Here is a 22,176-nt window from a genome sequence, read left to right on the forward strand (position 1 = left end):
GTTGGGCAGATGAGATCAAGAAGTTTGGGGAACAAATTGGTCGAAGTTAGCACAGGACCCGGGCAATTGAAGATCTTTGGAAGCGGCCTTTGCCCTGTAGTGGGCGTAGGCAGGCTGATGATGTATTGATGATGAAGATGATCCCTAAAAAGAAAAGTATTTAACTAGTGCGTTCTACCAGTCATGACACATGGAGCAGAAACTTGGCGCGTTACTAAACTGGAAAGCAAACTTAGATAGGCGCAACGAGCATTGGAGCGAATAATGATGAGTAACAATCAGGGACTGGAAACGAGCGTCCTGGATCTGGCAGAAAACTACAGTGCAAGATCATCATCATCATCATCATCACCACCAGCCTATCTACGCCCACTGCAGGGTAAAGGCCTCTCCCATTATTCTCCGATTGCCTCGGTCCTGTGCCAACTGTGACCAATTTATCCCCGCAAACTTCTTGATCTCATCTGCCCATCTAACTTTTTGCCGCCCCCTGCAACGCTTGCCTTCTCTAGGGATCCACTCTGTTACCCTTAATGACCAGCGGTTATCTTGCCTTCGCAACAGTGCAAGATACCATAGTTCAAATTAAGAGAAGAAGTGGACTTGGGCAGGCCATCTAGTGAGACAAACTGGCAACAGATTGGAAACCGAGAGACGGGACCAGAAGAGGAAGGCCGTTAACTCGATGGAAAAACAGAATAAGAAAATTCGATTGATTGATTGATTGATTGATTGATTGATTGATTGATTGATTGATTGATTGATTGATTGATTGATTGATTGATTGATTGATTGATTGATTGATTGTGGGGTTTAACGTGCCAACGTTAGGCACGCGATGAGGCATGCCGTAGTGGACTGCTCCGGAATAATTTTGACCACCTGGGGATCTTTAACGTGCCCCGAAATCTTGAACACACGGGCGTTTTCGCTTTTCCCCTTCATCAGGAGAGCCGCCGCAGCGGCCGGGCATTGAACCCGCGTCCTTGGGCTCACAATAACAAAATTCGGAGGCCAAGAATGGACTCAGGCAGCGCAGGAGAGCAGCGGGCGGAGGTCAACGGGAGAGGCCTCTCCTTTGTCCTGCAGTGGACCTAAATAGGCTGTTGATGATGATGATTGGGCCCTTGGTCTGGTCTCAGTTAGATTGCATGTGCAACCAAAGCTCCCTTTGGTTTCTCCGGAGCACAGAAGTGAACACGCTTTCGTTAAAAAAGCTTTTTGTATGTGACCGACAATGTTGTGCGCGTCAGCCGACATCTGTGCACTTTTATAGTTATTTCTCTATTCGTTCTTAACACGAAAGTGTTTTATTACCGCCAAATTTGTTTGAGAGGCGAGAGATTAAGTGGAGCATTGGCTTCCAATTTTTCCGCAGTTGACTTATCCACTGTCGAGCGTTGTTGTGGCTGGCGAGGGGGATGCCGAGCAAGCGGATATGACCATAGTGGGAGGAAATTGGTGTGTCTCCGATGTAAATTGTATGATGCATACTAGTGGGCTGGTGGTGCTGACCATGGACCAGGAGAAATTCGGTCTTCTCGGGGGCTAACTCAAGGCCGAGAGTTGGAAGAGTGGTGGAAAGGCTCACCAATCGGCGTGCCTCACGCTCTGTCGGGCGGTAGCGGTCGGTCGTCTCACTTATGGCGCTCCGACCTACAGCCTATCCTCGACTCATAAGAAACATTTAGCGGTCCTTTATCGGGCCATGCTCCGCACCATCACTGGACTTCCCAGGATTACCCGCATCGATGCTCTTGAACGGGCTGCACCTATGTCTCCCATGGAAGAGCTCCACGCGGAAACTCTTGGACAACATGACGTTAGGCGGACATTAACGCCACAGGGGGCTCCATTCTCCGCCTGGGACTTCCGCATTCTTACGACGCTTCCCTCGGTCTCACCACCGCCGACCCCTTGGTCACTCCCGCCTGTCACAGTGGCCCATCAGCGAACTGGTATTCCCCGTACCCGACCAGTTACCCGTGAGAAAGCTCTTCAGCGCTTCCTCGCGACCAAATTGCCAGATGAAGTGGACATTTACTCGGACGCCAGCCTTTCGCTATGGGTCTGGCCTGGTGCTGCCCAGCTCGGCCCAGACCTGGACGGCTCTGCCATTCGGCCAGGGCACCACTCGTCTCCCTTGGAAGCAGAACTTCAGAGCATCCTCAGCACATTGGATCACCTGACCAACGGTATTGCAACGCCACCCCCTCCACGTTTTCGGATCCTCACGGACTCCCATCAGGCACTTGAAGAACTCCGCAAGCCCTTCAGTGATCACCCAACTGTGCACGATATTCAACACGTGATCGCCATTCTGGCTCGCAATGGGACCACTGCCCGGTTGGCATGAGGGCCGGGTCACACGGTCACAGCAAGGGAGTGTCTCACTAGTACCCCTCCCCTGGACGACGACGCGTCGGGCCCCTCTCCTGACCATCGCCTTCAACTTGACCACGCACGCCATGCTCGGAAGGTACGCCTTGCGTACGTTACACCCGCTGGCTACCTGGCTCTGGCTCCTCCGATGCCTCGCTCTGCGGAAATCTTCATCAACAAAACTGTTGCTAACGCAGCCCTCACACCCCACATCATGAGAAAATGGATTCACCCGGCAAGATCTCCACCTCCTTACTGCCCCTGTTGTGAAACGTCAGTGTTTGCCACCCTCAACCACTTAATCTGGCACTGCGCCGCATTTTCTTTGTACCGCCCAATACTCGTCAACGATTTGCCACGTGATTCCTCTCGAGATGACCCCCCTTTCGAAGACGCTAATTTCCTCGCAGCCCTCGGGGTGTTCGGCCTAGAGAGTGGTCTCTCAAGATTAGTGTAAACCGGGGCCTACCCCTGTCGTAACAGTTGAATTGACTGCACTCACACGATCCCAATAACCCTAGCCTGGCTCTGCTGACGGCAGTGATCTCTTCTATGGCGTTCAAGGACCCACCATTTGTGGTACGCGGCTACTCCTCCCTGCCTCTTCCGCCTCTTCCCTTATTATGGCCGCATGACCTTCCCTTTGAAATAAAGGATTACAACAACAACAGTTCCGGGGTACAAAAACATTTGAGTGACGTCGTATCCATCCCGGAAGCGACGCCAGTACAACGAAGCAAGCGGCAAAAAGGGCACCTCTGCACATAGGGTCATCTTGCGCGAAAGCAACCTTTAGAACAAAGGAGTACGTTATACTTAGGGTTATTCGTTTTCAATTTTTGTATTTTAACACGAACGCGTTTTATGCCGGGATACACCAAGGTTTCACTGACGTCATATCCGTCACTGAAATGGCGCCAGTACACCTTGGCCGAGGCGACCCTCCAGCAGGACGTCGCTCGACAAGCACACCCGCAAGACAGCCGCCGACCCGCAAATCATGCTCACCTGCAGATTTTGCTGCACATTTCACTTTCGTGTTTTACAGATTCCTATGACAGAGGAATCAACCACAATTCTTCTTCTGTCATCTCGCGTAGCAAGCCACCGCGACAGCTTGACTTAGATGACCGTTTTCAAATAAATTTATTGCCTTTCTCTCTCGACCAAGCTTTCTCTCTTCCAACATATACTTCCCCAACGAACAACGACTAAGCCTGCAAAGCAACAACGAACGACGAATAAAAATCGCGAAACGAACTAACCCTCCATGCGCTACGCCTTGTATCGTACTTAAAATGCATATTGCCGCGAACCATGCATTGGGTTTGTTTATTTACGTTTTGTTTTTACCGCCCGGTGCAGCAGTTCCATTCTTTATTTTTATGCCGCACGTGTTATCTATTTTTATAGAGAGAGCGTTTCGAAGTAGCGTCAAAGCCTAGAACAATCTCCCCTGGCCTACAGTGTTCTGGATGTAATTCGACGGTTCCAGAAGCACTCATACTCAAAGATAAATGCCCGCAGAGCAGACGCCGCGGTATTCGATTTTCCGTCACTCGCCTGCGCACGTCACTTTGTTGACTGCTGCTTCGCTGCTTGTATATTCTTTGAGTTGTTAGGGGACCACAAGTTCGCTCCAATAAACTTGTTTTTTCCTGCAAGGCATCTGCGTCGTCTTTGGCTACGTGACAATCTTTTCCAAAGTGAAGGCACCTAAATGCTATAACGGTACAAATTTACATCATTTGCGAAAATATGAAAGAAAATAACGCTTATGGACCATAAAATTGACCAACGTCCTTGGCTACCCATGGACAAATATGGCTGCAAGAAACTGCCAATGCAGACACTCGGAATTGGAAAACTAAGACTTTGTAGACAATCCACTGAATTTCTGCAGAGTTCATCTATTGGCGCAGCAAATTTAGGGTATGAAAATAGGGACATATCTAATTATATTCAAGCTTTTCTTTCTGCTACAGGTCGCTTGAATTGCTGAAGGGTACTAATTAATGGTTAATTCAAGTTTTAATCATGGCGAAGTTCTGTCTCTGTCTTTCCGGAATTAAATTACCATTTTGAGGTCCTGACGAATTTGAAACAAGTGAGTTTGCCCTGACCAATCCCACCTTGTTGGTACTTGCCAAAAATTTCGATGGCATCATCATCATCATCATCATTCTATCTAGAGCGCCACACGACGGCGCCAATGGCTGCCCACGTGAGCTCGCGGCAGAAGAAGACAAAGCGGTTCCACGATCGACGGCCAGGTCGAAGCTAGGTTCCCACCTTTCGTCCGGGCTGCAGCCACAGCTTGAATTTACTCTCGATAACAGGTAATTCGTCGACGTTCTTCTCTCAGCTCTAAGTGCTTCACTAGAGATATCTACCTGTTCTCTCTCTCTCTCTCCCTCTGACCTTTAACCCGGCAGGGTTAGCAGTGGGGCACGAGCAGGAACATCGGTTTTTCGCCGTACTCGCTGTTGGGACAGTTCAGCTTCACGCATGAGCCGAGGGGGCGTTTAAATTGGCGCCTGTGCTACCGTCGTATTGATTTGGTGGCAAATTGTACAAATGCATTATTATATTATCTCACGGCAGCGGTCAAAATAGTGTTGCATCATGGCGGCCATGGGAGCAGTCATAGTTGATTTCACCCACCAGGCCAAACCGCTTCCACTCACTGACTGGCTAGAGTCACTGTTAATTATTCATAGTGACGCTGGCTACTCAGTGAGCGGAAGTGGTTTGGCCGGTTGGGCAGAAGTTAAGAGAGACTGTTCCCATCCAGTACAGCAATCCTCGCTGGTGTCTTTTCGAAACTACAAGCCATCAGTTTGTCTTGAGTTTACCTAACCGGACAAACCGCGGTAGCATTATGGCTGGCGTACCCGCAAATTTTCCCGCCATTTTTTTTTGCGGGGCTACTATGGTTGCCAGACTAGGACTTCCCTCTGTTGATTAGCTCGCATCATACATTCGCGGGTACTACAAACGTATTGGGGCCAATTTATAAAGGCCGCTGATCTGTAAACCCCTGCGCGCTCGCGCCGCGGCCAAGAGCTCGAGCCGCTTCCGCTCACTAAGTAGCAGCGCCACTATCAATAATTAACAGTGACCCTGGCTAGTCAGTGACCGCAAAAGGTTGGGTAAAAATCAGCTATGACTGCTCCCATGGCGGCCATGATGCAACGTTAATTAGACCGTTACCTAATCCCACTACGTCGATAGTTTCCCTCTCCCTCTCTACGGCTGCTCAAGCTTTTGATGTGCTTGTGAATGCTCAAAAATAGGCTTAATTCTGTTTCCGCACGTGATGCTATAATCGTTCTCGGGTACAAACTAAGGTCAACAACTATTGCCGTTCTTAACTTAAAAAACTCTATGCATGTTACAACTGTAAGTAGTGGTTGTCTAGCTTGTGTCCCGCACAAATTAAGAGCAGCCAGCCTTCGTAGACGGAAGTCGCTTGCGGTCGTGTCCGGACTAGTGATCGGCGAGGTTACGCGCCGGACCAGCCGAGTGTAGTGGATCAGCCTCCTGAGTCGTGGCCATCAGCCGCCGAAGATGCGGCCGTGGCTATCGTAAGCTGCCGCTTTGCACCAGCTTTTGTTGTGAACACATTTGACAGCTGAACGTCGCATCGTCGAAATCGCGCTGCATCGCCGGAAAAACGTTTTCCCACTTAGCTTGATATGACAAGTTACAATAAGAAGCAAACGAATACGAAGAAAAGGCCGCGCGATTCACATTGTTTATTTCTGAATTCAGTTTCGCTGTGACGTTGCCGTATGATGCCTCGTGGATACAATTTCAACTTTTGTGGAGTTTAACGCGCCGAAGCTACACTTCGCCATAGTGGAGGGCTCCGGGATTAATTTTGTCCACCTGGGGAACTTCAACCTGGGCCGATATCTTGTCACAGGAGCATTTTCACTTTTGTCCTCGATCTGAAAAGCCGCCCCCGCCGGCGGGGTCGCACCCGCGTCCTTGGTCTCGGAAGCACAATGCCTTAGCCACTGAGCCACCGCGGCGGGTGCCTCGGGAACGACAGAATTACCTGCATAACTAGCGCGAAGCCATAAAGCCTGTTTAACCACGCTGTTCTCTAACAATTTGTCACCAGAAATGTGTGTTCTCCGCAGACACTGATCCAACGGCATGGACACCTTATTTCGGTCACCTGACGTTTCCGCACATGCGCTGTAGTTCTCTCTACGCCCTCGCCTTTATGTGAAGGAGAGACTATGGCTCGTCACAGTGCTTGTCCTCTGCGCTGCAGACTCGTCTGTTCCTCCGCCTTCACCATGACCGACTTGTTCGGAGACAACGTGGCCATGGTCCTAGTCGGCCTGGGCGCCATGCTCACGGCCGTTCTCATCTGGTTCTTGATACGCAAGTACCGGCGCGATCACCCCAGACTACCGGCCACCCCGACAAAAATCGCCACACCCCCGACGTCGGCCACTCCCGACATCAGTGCGCATAGACCGTCTCCGCCAGCGCCCCAAGCCGAGACCAATGCGGAAGGAGCCGTCCCCAATAAGGCGAGTTCTGGCATTACCTCAAGGTTCGCGGGTGGTCTCTGTCCACTCGACGTGCGCCTGTAGGGATGTAGGAATACCTCTTTTGCGGGCGCCCACAGCTGAGTCCAGGTGCGCAGCTCGCGAGATTCCGCTCCCCTGTGGCTACAAGCCCGCTACTTCCTGTAGCCGCCCAGCGTTATCTACTGGTTCACTTCGAACACCTCCGGCTGTTCTCACCAACTGAAAAAAAAAATCTAATATTCGGCCTCATTAGCTTATGGGAAGGGTTTCGGTTTCGTCCCGGACGACCTGGGTTCAAGACCCGGCAGCGCCAAACGTTTTGCGAAGATACGTAATTTTTTTACAGTAAAGTGTTCTATTGCGTCCATTCTGTGTATCCTTATCGGGATTAAAAGTGGTTTGGTAGCCTTACGTCGGCTTTGGGGCGGTGAATATCAACACGTTCAATTAATGTTCTACACGGCACTGGAACTATCTGGCATGCAACTACCTCGGAACAGAATATCGCGTGCGGCTCGGCCTCCGTTCCCCGCATTGTCGTACTCGTGTAAGTTACCTTAATCCACCTTAGCCATTAACACACCTTAATCCCTATTTACTATGAATCGCTTAGCAATCATGAATAAATCTTGTTCTAGAATAATACATCGTAAACCAGGTACGTTCCACCTTTATTCACATTACCAGTCATTAGTAATCGGTCATTTGTCAAGCATCAATCATCTCTTCTATGGCTGGAGTGCTTTGGAGCGCTTGTTCCCCCCCCCCCCCCCCCGTTGGGTCACGTGGGTTTTTGTACAATTCATGTTGACGCCGCGGTCATTCAAGCTCACAATTCCCTGGGACATATAATGTTTTTTTGCCTTAATAGACCACATGATGACTGTGTTCCTCGTAAGAGGGAGATTGAAAGCGCCGTGCGGTTTCCATCTGCAGCCCCCAAGCGGAAATGGGACCGTCGACAAAGCACCGGCTGCCAAGGCTGCTGAGGCGGACGCCAAGCGGCGTTCCGGAGGCGCGTCGAAGCATCGCAAGGGATCCCTTGACAGCTCTAAGGCATCGACGGCTACGGAACGACCTACTCGCGACACGCGCAAGCACAAGGCCAAGAAGGGCGGCAAAACAGCGATATCGCCTGTGGACTCCGGTACGGTTCCCTGCTTGAACCTGCACAGCAGCCACGGTCCCAGAGATAATTTCCATGCTTCGCCCCAGCAAATTTAAGTTTTTCCTTCGACTACGAATCGCAAACACCTAAATAAGCTGAGAATATTTCAGAGCATTTTTCCCTGGAGCAACTTTAATCAAACTCTGATGGAATTGCGTGTTATAGTTGCTTTATTTTATAACGAGTACATCGGTTCGTAGCCACAAAGATGCCGTAATAACAAAAAATAATCATGTAGCTGTCGCGCCGTACGTGAACCGGTGTTTTAGCGGAGCTGTCATCTGGGTTTGCGCTGATTATTGCTGCTTTTGACTGCGTGTATTGACGTCGTTCATGGGCGATGCAACACTAGGGATGTTTCGGCGCAATGCAGTACCGCGATTGTTCACTGCCGCATTGTTTACGCATTTTTCCACTTCGATATTACCACGCAGTATGGACTCGCCTTCAAAGCTATCCTTTGCGACGTATTGAATCTGTTCTGCTTTATATTAACTAGTGGAATTAATTACATTTACTTTGTGTGTCATCAACTAACAATTTCCCGTCATTCATCTTCCGTCACAAGCAATCCGTTAAGGCTACGCAACTTCGACATCTGCTTCCATCACAATAAAGCAATTTCAATGCCACTGCATTAACACAAAGATAAAGAGAACAACCGGAGAGTTATGTAGTGGGCGGATACTATGGCCTCAGAAGTGTGTCGGTATACTTTTTTAAATTTCACGTTTCAAATATTTGTTTGCCATGATGATTTTTTGTGTGTATCCCCCCCTTCCCCCGCCATGAACCGAAATCCTGCGTACGGCGCCACTGCCCAGACAGATCCTATCGCACAGAAACGCTGCACAGTACGGTGCAACTTTCAATCCGTTGCCGCCGTGGGCAGATGGCGAGGGTTCCTGCAACCTCATTGCATCACGCACGCAGACACACACGCATGTGTGTGTGCGTGCGTGCCCGTTTGTTTGTAACGTGTGAGGCATGGCGGCAGGGCGAGCCACCTTTGTTGCTGGCTTCGTCCTTCTCTTCTATAGTATACCTATCGCATCGCACCTCGATGTGGCTGATCTAACTTTCCAGTTAACTCTACAGCATCATTCCCCTGCGGGACGTCACATTTACACTGTTATGTGAAGCTTCCTAATGTACTAGAAAGGCGTCGTCCTGAGACGCTCGTTGAAGTACGCGTTGATCAATGAAGAGGAGGAGGACACTGTTCGACAGCAATTTGAGCGGCCTGATTTTTTACTATTACTTTAGTCTGTTTGTTGCCTGCTACTGTAAATAGTGTAACCATTTTCGACCTAACATTGTGTGAAGAATGCTTTTGAAAAGGCACAAGCACGTTTACCGGGTGCCCTGGCAGAAAGTATACCAGCCTTCGTCACGTTGTTTATCCTTCAACGCGTCAGTAAACGATTTGGTCCGTACCGTATCATGCGTGGATGTCCCTACCTAAAAATCTCGCAAGATACGACGTTTAGAACCTGTGTTCATAGCTAATCAAAGTTACGTCAAGTTCACTTGCGCTCACAGACACAGTTTGAGAACGAATTCTTAACAGTACTGCCGTTCAATGTGTTTTTTTTTTTACTCAAGAGCGCTACACAAGAACTGAATACTATCACCTTTCGATAATATGTAAGCCCTCACCCCACCCCCACCCCTTATTCCCTTTTCCCCGCCAGGGCTTCTTGCCTCTTTCTCATTAAAGCCTATCAATCAATCACCGCTCCCCAACCGAACGCGTACCCGCTCTTGGAGTAGCACGCGACCGTGGCGCCGCGGCGCGGCCAAAACGGCAACTGCAAACAGCCAGGCCGGCCAAGGTGTCTCAACAAATGGCGGCCTCCTTATCGGACGCGTTAGCTCCAAGCCAAAGTTCCCCGACATCAGCCGAGCGCCTGTTATTCGCAATGATTGAAGGTAAGAATAGGTGTGCACAACCTTGCGAACGTATTCCTGCACTTTGAACACTGGAAGTGGTTCGGCGAACAGTTCGGCGAACTTCGCAGCGTAAACGTGCGAGTCGTCGTCGTCTGAGCTGCTGTCCTCCTCGGCGTCGATTTCGAGCTTCAGAAGTAGCGGAGACGGCTCCCCTACACTCAACAGGCGTCTCCGTTTCGACGTGATGCGGAGAATAGCACGAGAAGTAAAATCGTCGAAACACTCCCACAACTAACCGCTGTCTAGGCCTCAGCACAGAAAGGGAGGATTCAGCGAACGCCACCGACTGGGCAGGCGAGCGGGGCGAGCCAGAGGCGAGCCGCGGCGGCCGGGCTCACGTGACCCAATCTCCTCCGGATTTCGGCGGCACTCCAACTTCGGAGTCAGAGCAGTCGGAGGTGCTCGGAGTGGAGTACGACGCTCTGAGACGACCAACCGAACATACGTCGAGCGCTCGATTTCGACCACACGAACACGGAGTCGCTTTTCGGAGTGCTCTAGAGCGCTCTAAAACGACCACCGGAATACAGCATTAGGATGTTGCCTTGAAGGGCTGTGTATGAGGCAAGGTGCCTCCAATAAGTTCGGTGCTCTGTATTGCAGCTCTAACTATACTCTACACATCAAATCTGTCGATTGAAGCTGTAGAAACGTATTCTGAATTCATACTCGTTCCCGTAACTGCGTGATCCAGGTATTATACGGAGGTCCAAGAAGAAGCAACTGAAACCGGCGTCGCCACCTAAGGAGGCACTGCCAACCAACGCGGCCTCGGACACCTCCACAACGGCCGCCGCTTCCTCCCAAGCTGCGGATGGCTCGGGAGCTTCGCCGCCCTGGCACGACGCAGCTCCCGGGGCGGAACCTCGGTCGTCCGAAGCCAAGGCCGTCGCGGAGCAGGTGGTGGTGGCGCCGTCAGATGCCGCAGATCGCCAGGTCGAAGAGAACATACGCGAGGCCCGGGCCGTCGCGGAGCGCCGCTTGTCGCCGTCAGATGCCGCAGATCGCCAGGTCGAAGAGAACATACGCGAGGCCCGGGCCGTCGCGGAGCGCCGCTTGTCGCAGGTGTCCCTGGTGCCGGCGGTAAATACTTGTTTAAGGCGAAAGCCCTGGTTTCCCAATTGCGCAATACACCGGCGTTGCTATTTCTGGGGTGGTAGATATCCAGTATAGAAAATGGCAGCCGCTACAAGCCGAACATGTATTCAAAATACATTTCAGTCCGTATGGGATTCAAACCCTGGCCTCTAGAGTGCAATCCAAGTGCGTTATCTCTTACCGCGCTACTTCTCCATGTTGTCGTTGCCGAAACAAGAGTTAGGTTATTGCGGACAGCGTGACAAATTAGTGTGACGGCGCCTAGATAGAAGAGGGGTGGTGTTCTCGTGTTTTGTGCGTTTTGCGTCCGTTTCAAAAGTGTCCGTTTTGAGCAAGCCCTGACTGGCTAAAAGCGAACGCCCGGATATGACGCCATGCAAGAACGGCGGAGCTACGAATGAGCTGCGGCTTCTCGGAGCAGACAATTTGGGGAAGACGATTTTTCGTCACCTTGTTGTTGGTTCGCTGGCGGAACAATAAACATATAAAAGATAGTTTGAAATTTTGAAATAAGTTTATTCGTTTAAAATTTGTTTACAAGAACAGTTGCCCAAACGCCAACCCAAAGCCGCCTACTACTGAAAGTACGTCACAACAAAACGGAAGCAGAGCGGACATTTTTAAACCGGACAAACACGAGAATACCGCCCCTCGTGCATCCCGACCCGGCAGGACTTCCATGCCTAGTTAGCTGTGGCATGAAATCTCACCAGTATTTCTGCTAAGCTAATTCGCACCAAAATACTGAGAAAAATAAAGCAGAGAGACACAAACGCGACGCCGCAGTAAAAAAAGCCTGTTGAAGTACCAATGTTTCATGTCGGTGATGATTGCTGCAGCAGAAACTTGGCGGCTTACGGGAAGCTCCGAAAAAAACCTTGTTCCTTTCAGAGCTTCCACGCTTAGAGATCGGAAACGAAGCACTTAGACTTAAATCCATCGTGGCTAGAATTTAGAGGAAGAATTGAACTTGTGCCTGACATGTAATGCGCAAAGTGACTACTGGAAGACCACTACGGTATCAGCACGGCTACCGAGGGAAGGGAGTAGAATCACGGGAAGGAAATTCCTCATGGGTACCGATTAAGCGCCAGGCACACCCGGGGGAAGGAAAACGGACAGGAAAGAAGTGCACTAACAACTGAGCTTTATTCGCTCCGAAAGCGTTTATAAAGCACGAAAAGCACCATGTGGCAGTAGTTTGCACCACCTGTGAAAGCGCTTACAGCTGCAGAACCCTCCTTACTAATCATCCATGAGGGTTCTGCAGCTGTAATCGCTTTCACACGTGGTGCAAAGTAGTATTACAGTGTTTTTCGTGCGTTTATAAGCGCTTTCTGAGAGAATAACGTTCAATTGTTAGTGCGCCTCTTTGATAAAGTACCAACAGCTCACATCGACACAAGAAAATTCCACGAAGGAATGAAATAAAAGTTATCGTGTCAAAGAATGGATCGACTGGGGCATTCAAAGGCGAGGATCGGTTGGCCGTGTATAGAAGAAGACTTAGTCCTGCAGTTCATTGCGTTAACGACGCGCTCAGACATAAGGAAAACTTAACCGCAAACTGACACAGGGACGTGAAAGGGGAACGACACCAGCGCAGACACAGGCACGCCCTTCACCCGTCATCTATTCTTAATGCACGTCAAACCAATGTCATTTGCTTCAAAAGCTGCACAGCCTGCTCTCTTTTCTTTTTCGGTGGTGTGCTTTCGATTCTCTGACAATTTTCTGTCTGCTAGGGGTGTGTCTTGTATTGGCGATGTGTATACGAGCCACTGCGTCTCCCATATCTCTTGCCCCAAATGCCAGCTTCGAACACTGTGGAACAAGGCCCTCCTCGGAAGATGCATACTAACGTCGCGGCTTACACTTCTGTCGTCGAATAAAGCTGACTCACTCTCCCCTAACCCCGTGGTAATCACGTCCTGCGTGTTTCCGCGTGCGCAGAATCCGGCCAGTCACTCCATCGTTTCCGTGGGGCCCTCGCCCATACTGAGCTCGGGTACGCGTGAGTCGGGAGGGCGAAAGAAGAAGCACAAGAAGGGCTCCTCCGCCGAGGCGCCTCCGGTGAACCCGGAGGCGGCCGTGACGCCGTCCGACGGTCCCGGGTCGGCCGACATGGACGAACAGATCATGCAGGAACTCCGCGCCATGCACCAGCGGCGAGCGTCGCGCATCTCTATGCGAAGTGCCAGCTCAAAGCGACGCGCCGCCGACGGAGCCAAGGTAACATGGTTACACAGTAGTTGTTATTTCGCTTATATAAGACATTTGCCGCCCATCGCCCCACTAGTTTGCTCCAGCCCCCGGTTAACTTTGGATACGGCTGCGTGCGTCAGCCCGAGCCACTTCCCAAAGTTACCCCTACCCGCAATTGCACAGGCGTGGGAGCCCGCGGGCGTCACGGGTCATCTTTTTTTTTTTCCACCTCGCCCGGGGATTGTAATACGTGGGACACTAAGGCTCTTCCATTTACAGTCTCGAAGTTACGCCGATAGTACGCGGGTAGTCCTAGAATTTTCCGAAGCCATTGGGATACATAAAAAAATCGTACGCCGGACTGCTTCACGGGGAGTCCGCGTTGAGTCCGAAACTGTAAATTATAGAGGCCCGGACTCACCGTGGATAGTCCGCGGGTATTCCGAAGAATCCCCGAAGTCATAAGGATACATGGAATAATCGAACGCCGGACTGCTTCTCGGGCAGTCCACGGTGAGTCTAAGACTACATCGAAGAGCCTCAGACTCACTGCGGATAGTACGCGGGTAGTCCGAGGATTCCCCAAAGCCATGGGGATACATGAAAAAATCGAACACCGGACTGTTTCTCGGGGAATAAGAAGTGAGCCCGAGACTAAATCGAAGAGCCTCTGACTCACCGCGGATAGTCTGAGGCTAGTCCGAAGATTCCCAGAAGCCATTTGGATACATGAAAAAAACCAACGCCGGACCGCTTCTCAGGGAGCTCGCGGTGAGTCCGAGACTGCAAATCAAAGAGCCTCGGACTTTCCGCGGGTACTCTGAATATTCCCCGAAGCCATTAGGATACACGGAAAATTCGAACACCGGACCGCTTCTCGGGTAGTCCGCGGTGAATCTGAGACTGTAAACGAAGAGCCCCACTGATTTTAAAGCGAAGCTTTGCATTGGTAAGCGAAAGAAAAATCCAGTGATTCGGTGATTGCAGAACACTCCTCCGTACGCATGCGTGAAAAAAAAACAGGTTCTAGAGGATTTAGACCTAAAGAGGAACGAGCGATAGTCTCCTTTGCAGCAGAGCGCCCAGAGCGAGCTACTGCGTGACGCCCCGCTCAAGCGCCAAATACGGGCACGGGCTGTGCGCCCGGAACTGCGCCGAGGTGGCAATGGCAAACACCGTCCGCACGTTGCTTTGAAATGGGTGGGTCACGTGGGATGCGGTCTCCCGAGAAGAAGGTAGCGCCTGGAGGTGGAACGGGAACGAGCTCGTCTACGCCGGGCCATTGCTGAATCCCGGCACAACAAACAACATGCTTTAAAGGGGGGCCATGCAGACAAAACACAAGACTGGTTCATTCGAAAGATTGCTTCGCTAGAATCATACTGAGACCACTTTTAACGCAACCTCTGTCTCAAATAAGCTACAGAATTAGGGAAAAAAAGGGAATGACCATGCGACCCCCTAGCTTATTTGCCGCAACAGAACCTATGATGTCATACCTTACAGCCCCGCGATTGGCTGCGGCCGGCAAAGGAAAATGCAAGTTGGGCAGGGCGTATAAGCTTGCCGAACGAGCTATTTACGCTAAAATCAATCGCACATTCTTTTCATAGCAGTAAGGATGGTGGGGTAGACAGTGGAAGTTATGAAAGTATGCGTAAACATAGAAGTACCAATGCGTACTGCTGTTGGTACTTCCCGCACTATATATGCTTGTTCTAGCTGCACAACACTGCGGTGCTTTGGAGTTGTATCGGACGAAACTGGCCGATTGGCGTAAGCAACGATGTCTTACGTGACCATATTTGTCCAGCGAACACCATGTTTCACGAAGCGATTATTTTCTACTCTGACAACAACAAACCAGATACAAATACGGTCAAAAACAAATGTAGAAAATTACCCGCCGCGGTCCGGTGGCGCCATCAAGGTTGCCTAATGGCAAACAAGGCTCCACAGAACACATGACATCATTACAGACGTCACGAAAACACACGATTTGGCGGGACAATCAAAATTTTAACTTAAAGTGATTAATTCGTCAGTGAATAAAGCATCGTTTGCTTCCGGACAAACGTTTCCTTCCGGACAAAATACGACATCTTTTGAATAAAAGCAAACTTGTATTTTGTCTGCATGGCCCCTTTAATGGACCATAAAATGTAACCCATGGGCGAACACCGGCCGCAGGTTACAGTTTCGCCGGTTACATTCATACGGGTGCATATGAAAGGGCTCCAGCCCTTGATGTTTACGCATATAAGAAATAATTTACTACAAAATGGTTCTAGCGTCGTTTATGATGACATGCGGTCAGTGTCCTTTGGGAACTTTCCCTTTCGCGAACTTAGCAATCTCTCTTCATATTTTCAGGTGCTAGCCGGACATGGCGGGTGGTAGCGCAAGGAACAAACATAAACCACGGCGAGTATCGCTTCCGGTAGCTCAAATAAACCGTGATGCGAGGAGACGGCCTTAACACAATAAGCGCCTACTGCTGCCAGACTGCGCTTCAATCCGTAGGCATGGTTATCAAGCCGAGCGGTTACGGGGGATCGGTGTTTACGCGTGGGTTTCTCCTTAAGTGGTTCGTTAGGGTTTTTCTCGTTAAACATTGCGTGGTCGTGGTATTTCCTTTTGTTCCCGTTCCCCCTGGCGGCGTTGCTGGTCCCGCGCTGCCTGCTCTCGGAACTACGCATGACGCGTGTGCTTCTCATTTCGTAGCGACGCTCGCGGCCGGCGTGTGCCATTGTAGCGTTGGCACTGCTCCGCTCGAACCACTGAAAGACCCTGCCCGCCCGTATGGCTTGTTGCGTGCTTCACTCAGTAGCCCGTTTTGTGCCCGTTGATAGAAACCCGTCACACCCACTTTTTCTACTTCTAACTCCCAACCAACGTGGCTTCTTCACGCGTGTTTATCGGGTTGCGAAGGACGTTTTCTGCGCACCCAGGACCGCCTTCGCCTAGCAAATCCAGTTTCCCTTTACAATAGTTGTCAGGTACGTAGAATCGCCCAATAAAGTTAAGTTGCCCGAGTGTGGGAGCGTAAGCTACCGAGCGTACGGATAGAAAACAGAAGTGCAGAAGTGGAGGTCAGAGAGGACATGGGAAACGGCCGCGTAACGAGCCCGGGGAAATGGAAACGGCTGCGCCAAAGGAGGCTATACTCGGTGACAACTTAAGAACGGCACCGGAAGTTGCCGTTGTGCCTTATCACCGTAGCCGGATGTTTCTCCGCGCGGCGCAAGTAGGGCGCTACTGGGAATATTTTGAACATGGCGTGAGCCGTTCCCGTGATTTTTTGTACTTAATATGCTTATAAACGACTCCAGTGACGACAAACTGCGTGAGACAAGGAAGGCGATATCACGCATTCATAGCAAACCCCTTTCAAAACCCGTGCGCACTGACGTCAAGGGTCCGGCGCTTTGGCGGAGTGATACACTACATGAGGTAGGTGCCGTTCTTGAGTTGTAATCGAGTATAGGCCACTACTCTCCGTGCAGTACGATTCACCGTGAAGGGTGAGTGTACCGACAGTGGAAAACAACGTTCCCTGGGCATGGCAAGTGAGCAATGCGAGCTTGGATTGGTGCTGGCCAAGGGAGAGGGGCTGGTCAAGTGGTGACGTGCGCAGCCCCAAAGTTCAACCGAAATTTCAAGAGCAGGTGGACACAAGGTCAAACTAGGCTTTGGTTTCTGGATTATTAAAAGGTTCTAAGCATGCCCCGAAATTTCTTTTGTTTGGCGGATACTGTTAGCATGCAACACTACAAAAGAGCGTTTGCTTCAAACATTCGATCAGCAACTGGCGGTGTGGAAGTGCGCTCACCGTAACTTCTCTTACGCTCCGGTGAAACGGAGCCTGTAGCGTCGTTTTCATTCGCGTATGTGTGCAGGGGTCGACTGACTTCTCAGAGAAGCACTCATCGAGCACCTCCTCGGGCACAAGCAAAAGCAAGAAGAAGCGCAAGTCGAAGACCGACATCATCTCTGGTCCACCATCAAGACACTGACCGACGCGAGACTACGGCACCACTTAGCGAGCTGAAACAGTTTGTTTTTGTACTGAAAGACTTTTGCGCAGTAATGGTACAAATACCTATCTCTTTAAATACTATTGGCCATATTTATGGTTTTTTTGCCGGTCCGGAAATTCATTTGTATTCTGTGCGTAATCCTCGAGACGAATATGAAGCCACGAAAATCGTCTGCGCCTGCGTGCGAAAATAGTTTCCCCGGGGCCTTCTTTTTTTAGAAACAGCAGATTCAAGCGACGGAGCTTCTTTTAAGGACGTAATGAGATATTCTTTAAACGTCTTCAGGGACTTCGCCCTCGGCTATTTGATGTGACGGATCAACTTAGCTTTATGTAGCAGGAACGAAAGTTCCAGGCAAAACTGGCAGGGGCGGACAACCTCGTCAGGAATTGACCCGCAGAAGGTCGACTTCAACCTAACCTTGTGAGGTGAAGCAGGGGTGAAAAGAACGGCTGTAAAATGCAACACGAACCCTGTCGGGGTTTTCAACTTCACCCTCAGCTAACCAGTTTGAGGTTGAGCGAGGTTGGGGCTGCAAGTGAGGTTGACGTTAGGGCGAACATCAGTGCACATTTTTGTTGCATACCGTCCTCGTTGCATACCGTCCATCATTATATATGATACGAAAGGTTCCCAGGAAGAATGTTCCCGTACCAACGTTAATGCATACCTTCGTACGCACATCACGGCGTCCACACGATCACCAACGTCATCAGCATATTAAAAAGAAACACATTTTCCCACAACGTTAGCTTTTCAGGGCGAACGTTCCCCATGCTCTGTACGCTCTGTTCAGCTATCGGGCTCTCTAAGAGCCCGGTATTCCAAAGCTTGTTCAGTGCAGTGGTGCTGTAAAAAGGCCGCGTGAATATCCGCTGAGTTCGGTACGAGCAGGACTCAGGGGGGTGTGAAAAGTGAAGCTAGGTTAGGAGGATGCCTGCTTTTATCCTACGCGTGTGGAACGTTTAAAGTTTTCCTAACCTGTCATCGTGTTCTGCGCTCGTTAATTTGATTATTAGCCTTGTCCTGCTCTTCCTCAAGGAACCAGTAAATTTCGAAAGGCCGCGGAAACGCGGCCCCTCGCCGCCCTGTTCACCGCAGTGCGCGTGCGTATGCCATTGCGACGTTGTTTTAACACCTGAGCCGTTTAAGCTTTTCGTTCCGCGTTGCAGCGTTACCAGAATAAATACAAAAAAATACCTAGCTCATGTGAGCGTGTGCCTCGTGGGGTGCGCCCGGCGTTGTCTTGGATTGTGCGTGGGCTTGCCCCACGTGAGGAGCTTGCAAAAAAATCCAAGAAAAAAAAATACACCATCTTTCCGTGGGGAACCATGAGGAGGATGCGAAGCATCATGGGGGTTCCGTGTAGGTTCTATTGTGTTGCCGCTATGTTGTTTCATTTATCGGAGGAGAGGAGGAATGCCGGAGAGGAGAGGAGTGTCGGATAGGAGAGGAGGAATGCCTCGCATACTACTCAGTGTTCCGCTACGGGAAGATGACGACGGTGGTTGAAGGCGAAGCTATCTCGGAATGGATTCTTTGGTTGGCCAATCCCTAGGGGCATCCTGCCATCATCAGCGGTGCCTGGCCAGGCATGCGCAGTGGGGGTGTGGTACCCAGGGTTCCCCTGCGGGAAAATGACGACGTTGGTTGCACGCGAAGCTATCTCGTGATGGATTCTTTGGTTCGCCAACCCCTAGGGGCATCCTGCCATAATCATCATCAGCGGTGCCTAGCACAGGACCGGGATAATTGGAAATCCTTGGGAGTGGAATTTGCTCTGTAGCGGGCGTAAACAGGCTGATGGTGTAATAATGATTACGATCCCTAAATAGAAAAAGTATTTAACCAGTGCGGTCTAGCAGTCATGACATATGTAGCATTAACTTGGCGCACTACTAAACAACTGGAAAGCAAACTTAGATCGGCGCAACGAGCAATGGAGGAAATAATGGTAACAGTAGCAATAAGGGACTGAAAACGAGCGTCCTGGATCTGGGAGCAAACTACAGTAGAAGATACCGCAGTTCTAATTAAGAACAACTGGAAATGGGCTGGCCATGTAGTGAGACAAACTGGCAACAGGGGGACCACGAGGGTAACACGATGGACGCCGAGAGACAGGACTAGAAGAAAGTGAAGGCCATTAACCAGATTGAGAAACGTAACAAGAAAATCCGATTGATTGATTGATTGATTGATTGATTGATTGATTGATTGATTGATTGATTGATTGATTGATTGATTGATTGATTGATTGATTGATTGATTGATTGATTGATTGATTGATTGATTGATTGATTGATTGATTGATTGATTGATTGATTGTGGGGTTTGACGCGCCGACGCATGCATGCCGTAGTGGACTGCTCCGGAATAATTTTGACCACCTGGGGATCTTTAACGTCCCCCGAAATCTCGAACGCACGGGCGTCTTTGCTTTTCGCCTCCATCAGGAAAGCGGCCGCCGCGGCCGGGAAATCAAACCCGCGTCCTTGGACTGGGCAGCGCAGGAGAGGAGCGGGTGGAGGTCAACGGGAGAGGCCTTTGTCTTGCAGTGTACCTAAATAGGCTGTTGATGATGATGATTGGGCCCTTGGTCTGGACTCAATTAGACTGAATGTGCAACCAAAGCTATCTTTGGTTTCTCCGGAGCACAGAAGTGAACAGGGTTTCGTTAAAAAAATTTTTGTTTGTGACCGAGAATTTTTTTTCAAACACACGAGGCTTCCAGCACGGGAGCCTTGTTGTGAACAAGATTGTGAACAAGGCTTCCGTGCTGGAAGCCAAAACGTGAAGAATGATTTTTTGACTGGTCGGCGTCTCGTGTGTTTCAAATGTATTCTGCCGGCCAGACGGCATTCCGTCACTGTCTCGACTTCATGACCGAGAATTTTGTGCGCGTCATCCGACATCTGTTTTCTTTCCTCGTTTTTTCTTCTCATCTAGCGTAGCAAGCCAGCGCGACGGCTCGACTTAGTCCACCCTTTTCAAATAAATTTATGGTCTCTCTCTTTCGCTCAAGCTTTCGCACTTCTAGTTTATGTATCTTCTCCAACGAACAACGAACAAAATAAATACCCTAAAAAACAACGAAGAACCACGAATAAACATGTTGCGAAAACGAACCAACCCTTCATGCACTATACGCCTTGCATCGTCCTTAAAATACATATTTGCCAAATTGAAGCTATTTAAACGCTATAACAGTACAAATCTACATCATTGGCGAAAAAATGAAACAAAATGCCGCTTATGAAATATAAAATAAACCAACGTCCTTGCCTACCCAGAGACAAATCTGGCTCTAAAAAACTGGCAATGTAGACAATCGGCATAAAAATGCTAAGAATATGTAGACAATCCACTGAATTTCTGCAGAGTTTATATTTTCTATTGGCGCAACAAAGTTGGGGTATGAAAAACGGGACATATATATTTGTATTCAAGCTTTCCTTTCTGCTACAGGTCGCTTGAATTGCTGAAGTGTACCAATTAATTGGTAATTCGAGTTTAAACCATTAGGAAGTTTTATTTTACGGCTCTGTCTTTCTGGAATTAAATCGGCATTTTGAGGTCGTAGCCAATTTGCAACAAGTGAGTTAGCCCTGGGCTCCTTGTGGGTGCGCCAAAAAAAAAATGTGGTTGATGCCTGTTTCATAGGAAGCGGTAAAACACCAAAGTGAAATGTGCCTTCACAGAAGCATTTAAATTGTTTCTTGTGCATCCATGTGAACTTGCACATCGCTATTTATATTACGTCGGCATGGCACCGTTAGGCCGCATCAACGTTACACGCTGGATTGCACGCGCCGGAACATTGCCTAAATCCGACTGAAAGCACAGCTCCTTGAAAACCGGGCGAAAAAAAGAAACGGAATCGAAACCGAAAGAAGTAGGCAGCTCTAAATTCTTTCTTCGACTGCACCTTTTTGCCGATCTGGTTTTTTAGTTAAAAAAAACACTCTTCTTGGCCAATCCCCCTGAGTGGGTATGCGCCACTTTATGGGCCACCACCACCACCACCCGCTTCACGCGCACACGAAGACGCTGTCATCGAGGCGCCCTATGTCGGCGCTCATTAGTGTCATGATGAACTACTTCTCTTCACTTCTCCTAGATGGCAGCATCTCCTAGACGTCTTCTGACTGAAGAAAGTAGTGGGAAAGATACAAGGCGTGTTCGTCGAACTACTTCGGCTTGAATTCGTGGCGCAGTGGGCAGAGCGCTGTGTACCTCCCGGTTGCGGCGTGAGAGTTCGTGGCTCGATTCCGGGTGCAGCCACGTCAATAAAACTTTTCTGGCGACGTCATTTCCATGACGGATATGACGCCGTCAGATCTTTCTGTACCCGGGCATAAAACCCTTTCGTTTTAAAACTTTGACGGCATCATCATCATCATCATCGTTCTATCTAGAGCGCCACACGATGACGCCAATGACTGCCCACGTGAGCTCGCGGCTGAAGAAGACAAAGCGGTTCCACGATCGACGTCCAGGTCGAAGCCAGGTTCCTTCCCAGCGTCCGCGCTGCAACCACCGCTTCTATTTACCCCCGATACCAGGTAATTCGTGAACCTCTTCCCCTAAGCTCTAAGTGCTTCGCCAGAGAGATCTACCTGTTCTCTCCCTCTGACCTTTAATCCGGCAGTGTTATCAGTGGGGCACGAGCAGGACATGCGTCCTTCGCCGTACTCGCTGCTGGGACAGTTCAGCTTCACGCATGAGCCGAGTGGGTGTTTAAATTGGCGCCTGTGCTACCGTCTTATTAATTTAGTGA

General features: G+C 49.9%; 1 protein-coding gene across 1 annotated transcript; it reads left to right on the plus strand.

The window, feature by feature from the left end:
- The first annotated feature begins 9,954 nt into the window (after positions 1 to 9,954).
- Positions 9,955 to 18,489, plus strand: LOC144137915 (uncharacterized). Its single transcript, XM_077669935.1, has 4 exons — positions 9,955 to 10,032; positions 10,748 to 11,136; positions 13,105 to 13,383; positions 17,256 to 18,489. The coding sequence occupies exons 1-4, from the start codon at positions 10,023 to 10,025 to the stop codon at positions 17,370 to 17,372; spliced, it is 795 nt and encodes a 264-aa protein (XP_077526061.1). The 5' UTR covers positions 9,955 to 10,022; the 3' UTR covers positions 17,373 to 18,489.
- The last annotated feature ends 3,687 nt before the right edge of the window (positions 18,490 to 22,176 follow it).

Source organism: Haemaphysalis longicornis, unplaced genomic scaffold (assembly GCF_048455015.1).
Source record: "Haemaphysalis longicornis isolate Haplotype H1 unplaced genomic scaffold, Haemaphysalis longicornis Haplotype H1 scaffold_5, whole genome shotgun sequence".
In the NCBI taxonomy this organism is placed as follows: Eukaryota; Metazoa; Arthropoda; class Arachnida; order Ixodida; family Ixodidae; genus Haemaphysalis; species Haemaphysalis longicornis.

Excerpts from the sequence above, each read along its gene's own strand:
- LOC144137915 (XM_077669935.1), top strand. Across the intron at positions 11,137-13,104 it reads AGGTGTCCCTGGTGCCGGCG|AATCCGGCCAGTCACTCCAT; the intron begins GTAAATACTTGT and ends CCGCGTGCGCAG. Across the intron at positions 13,384-17,255 it reads GCGCCGCCGACGGAGCCAAG|GGGTCGACTGACTTCTCAGA; the intron begins GTAACATGGTTA and ends GTATGTGTGCAG.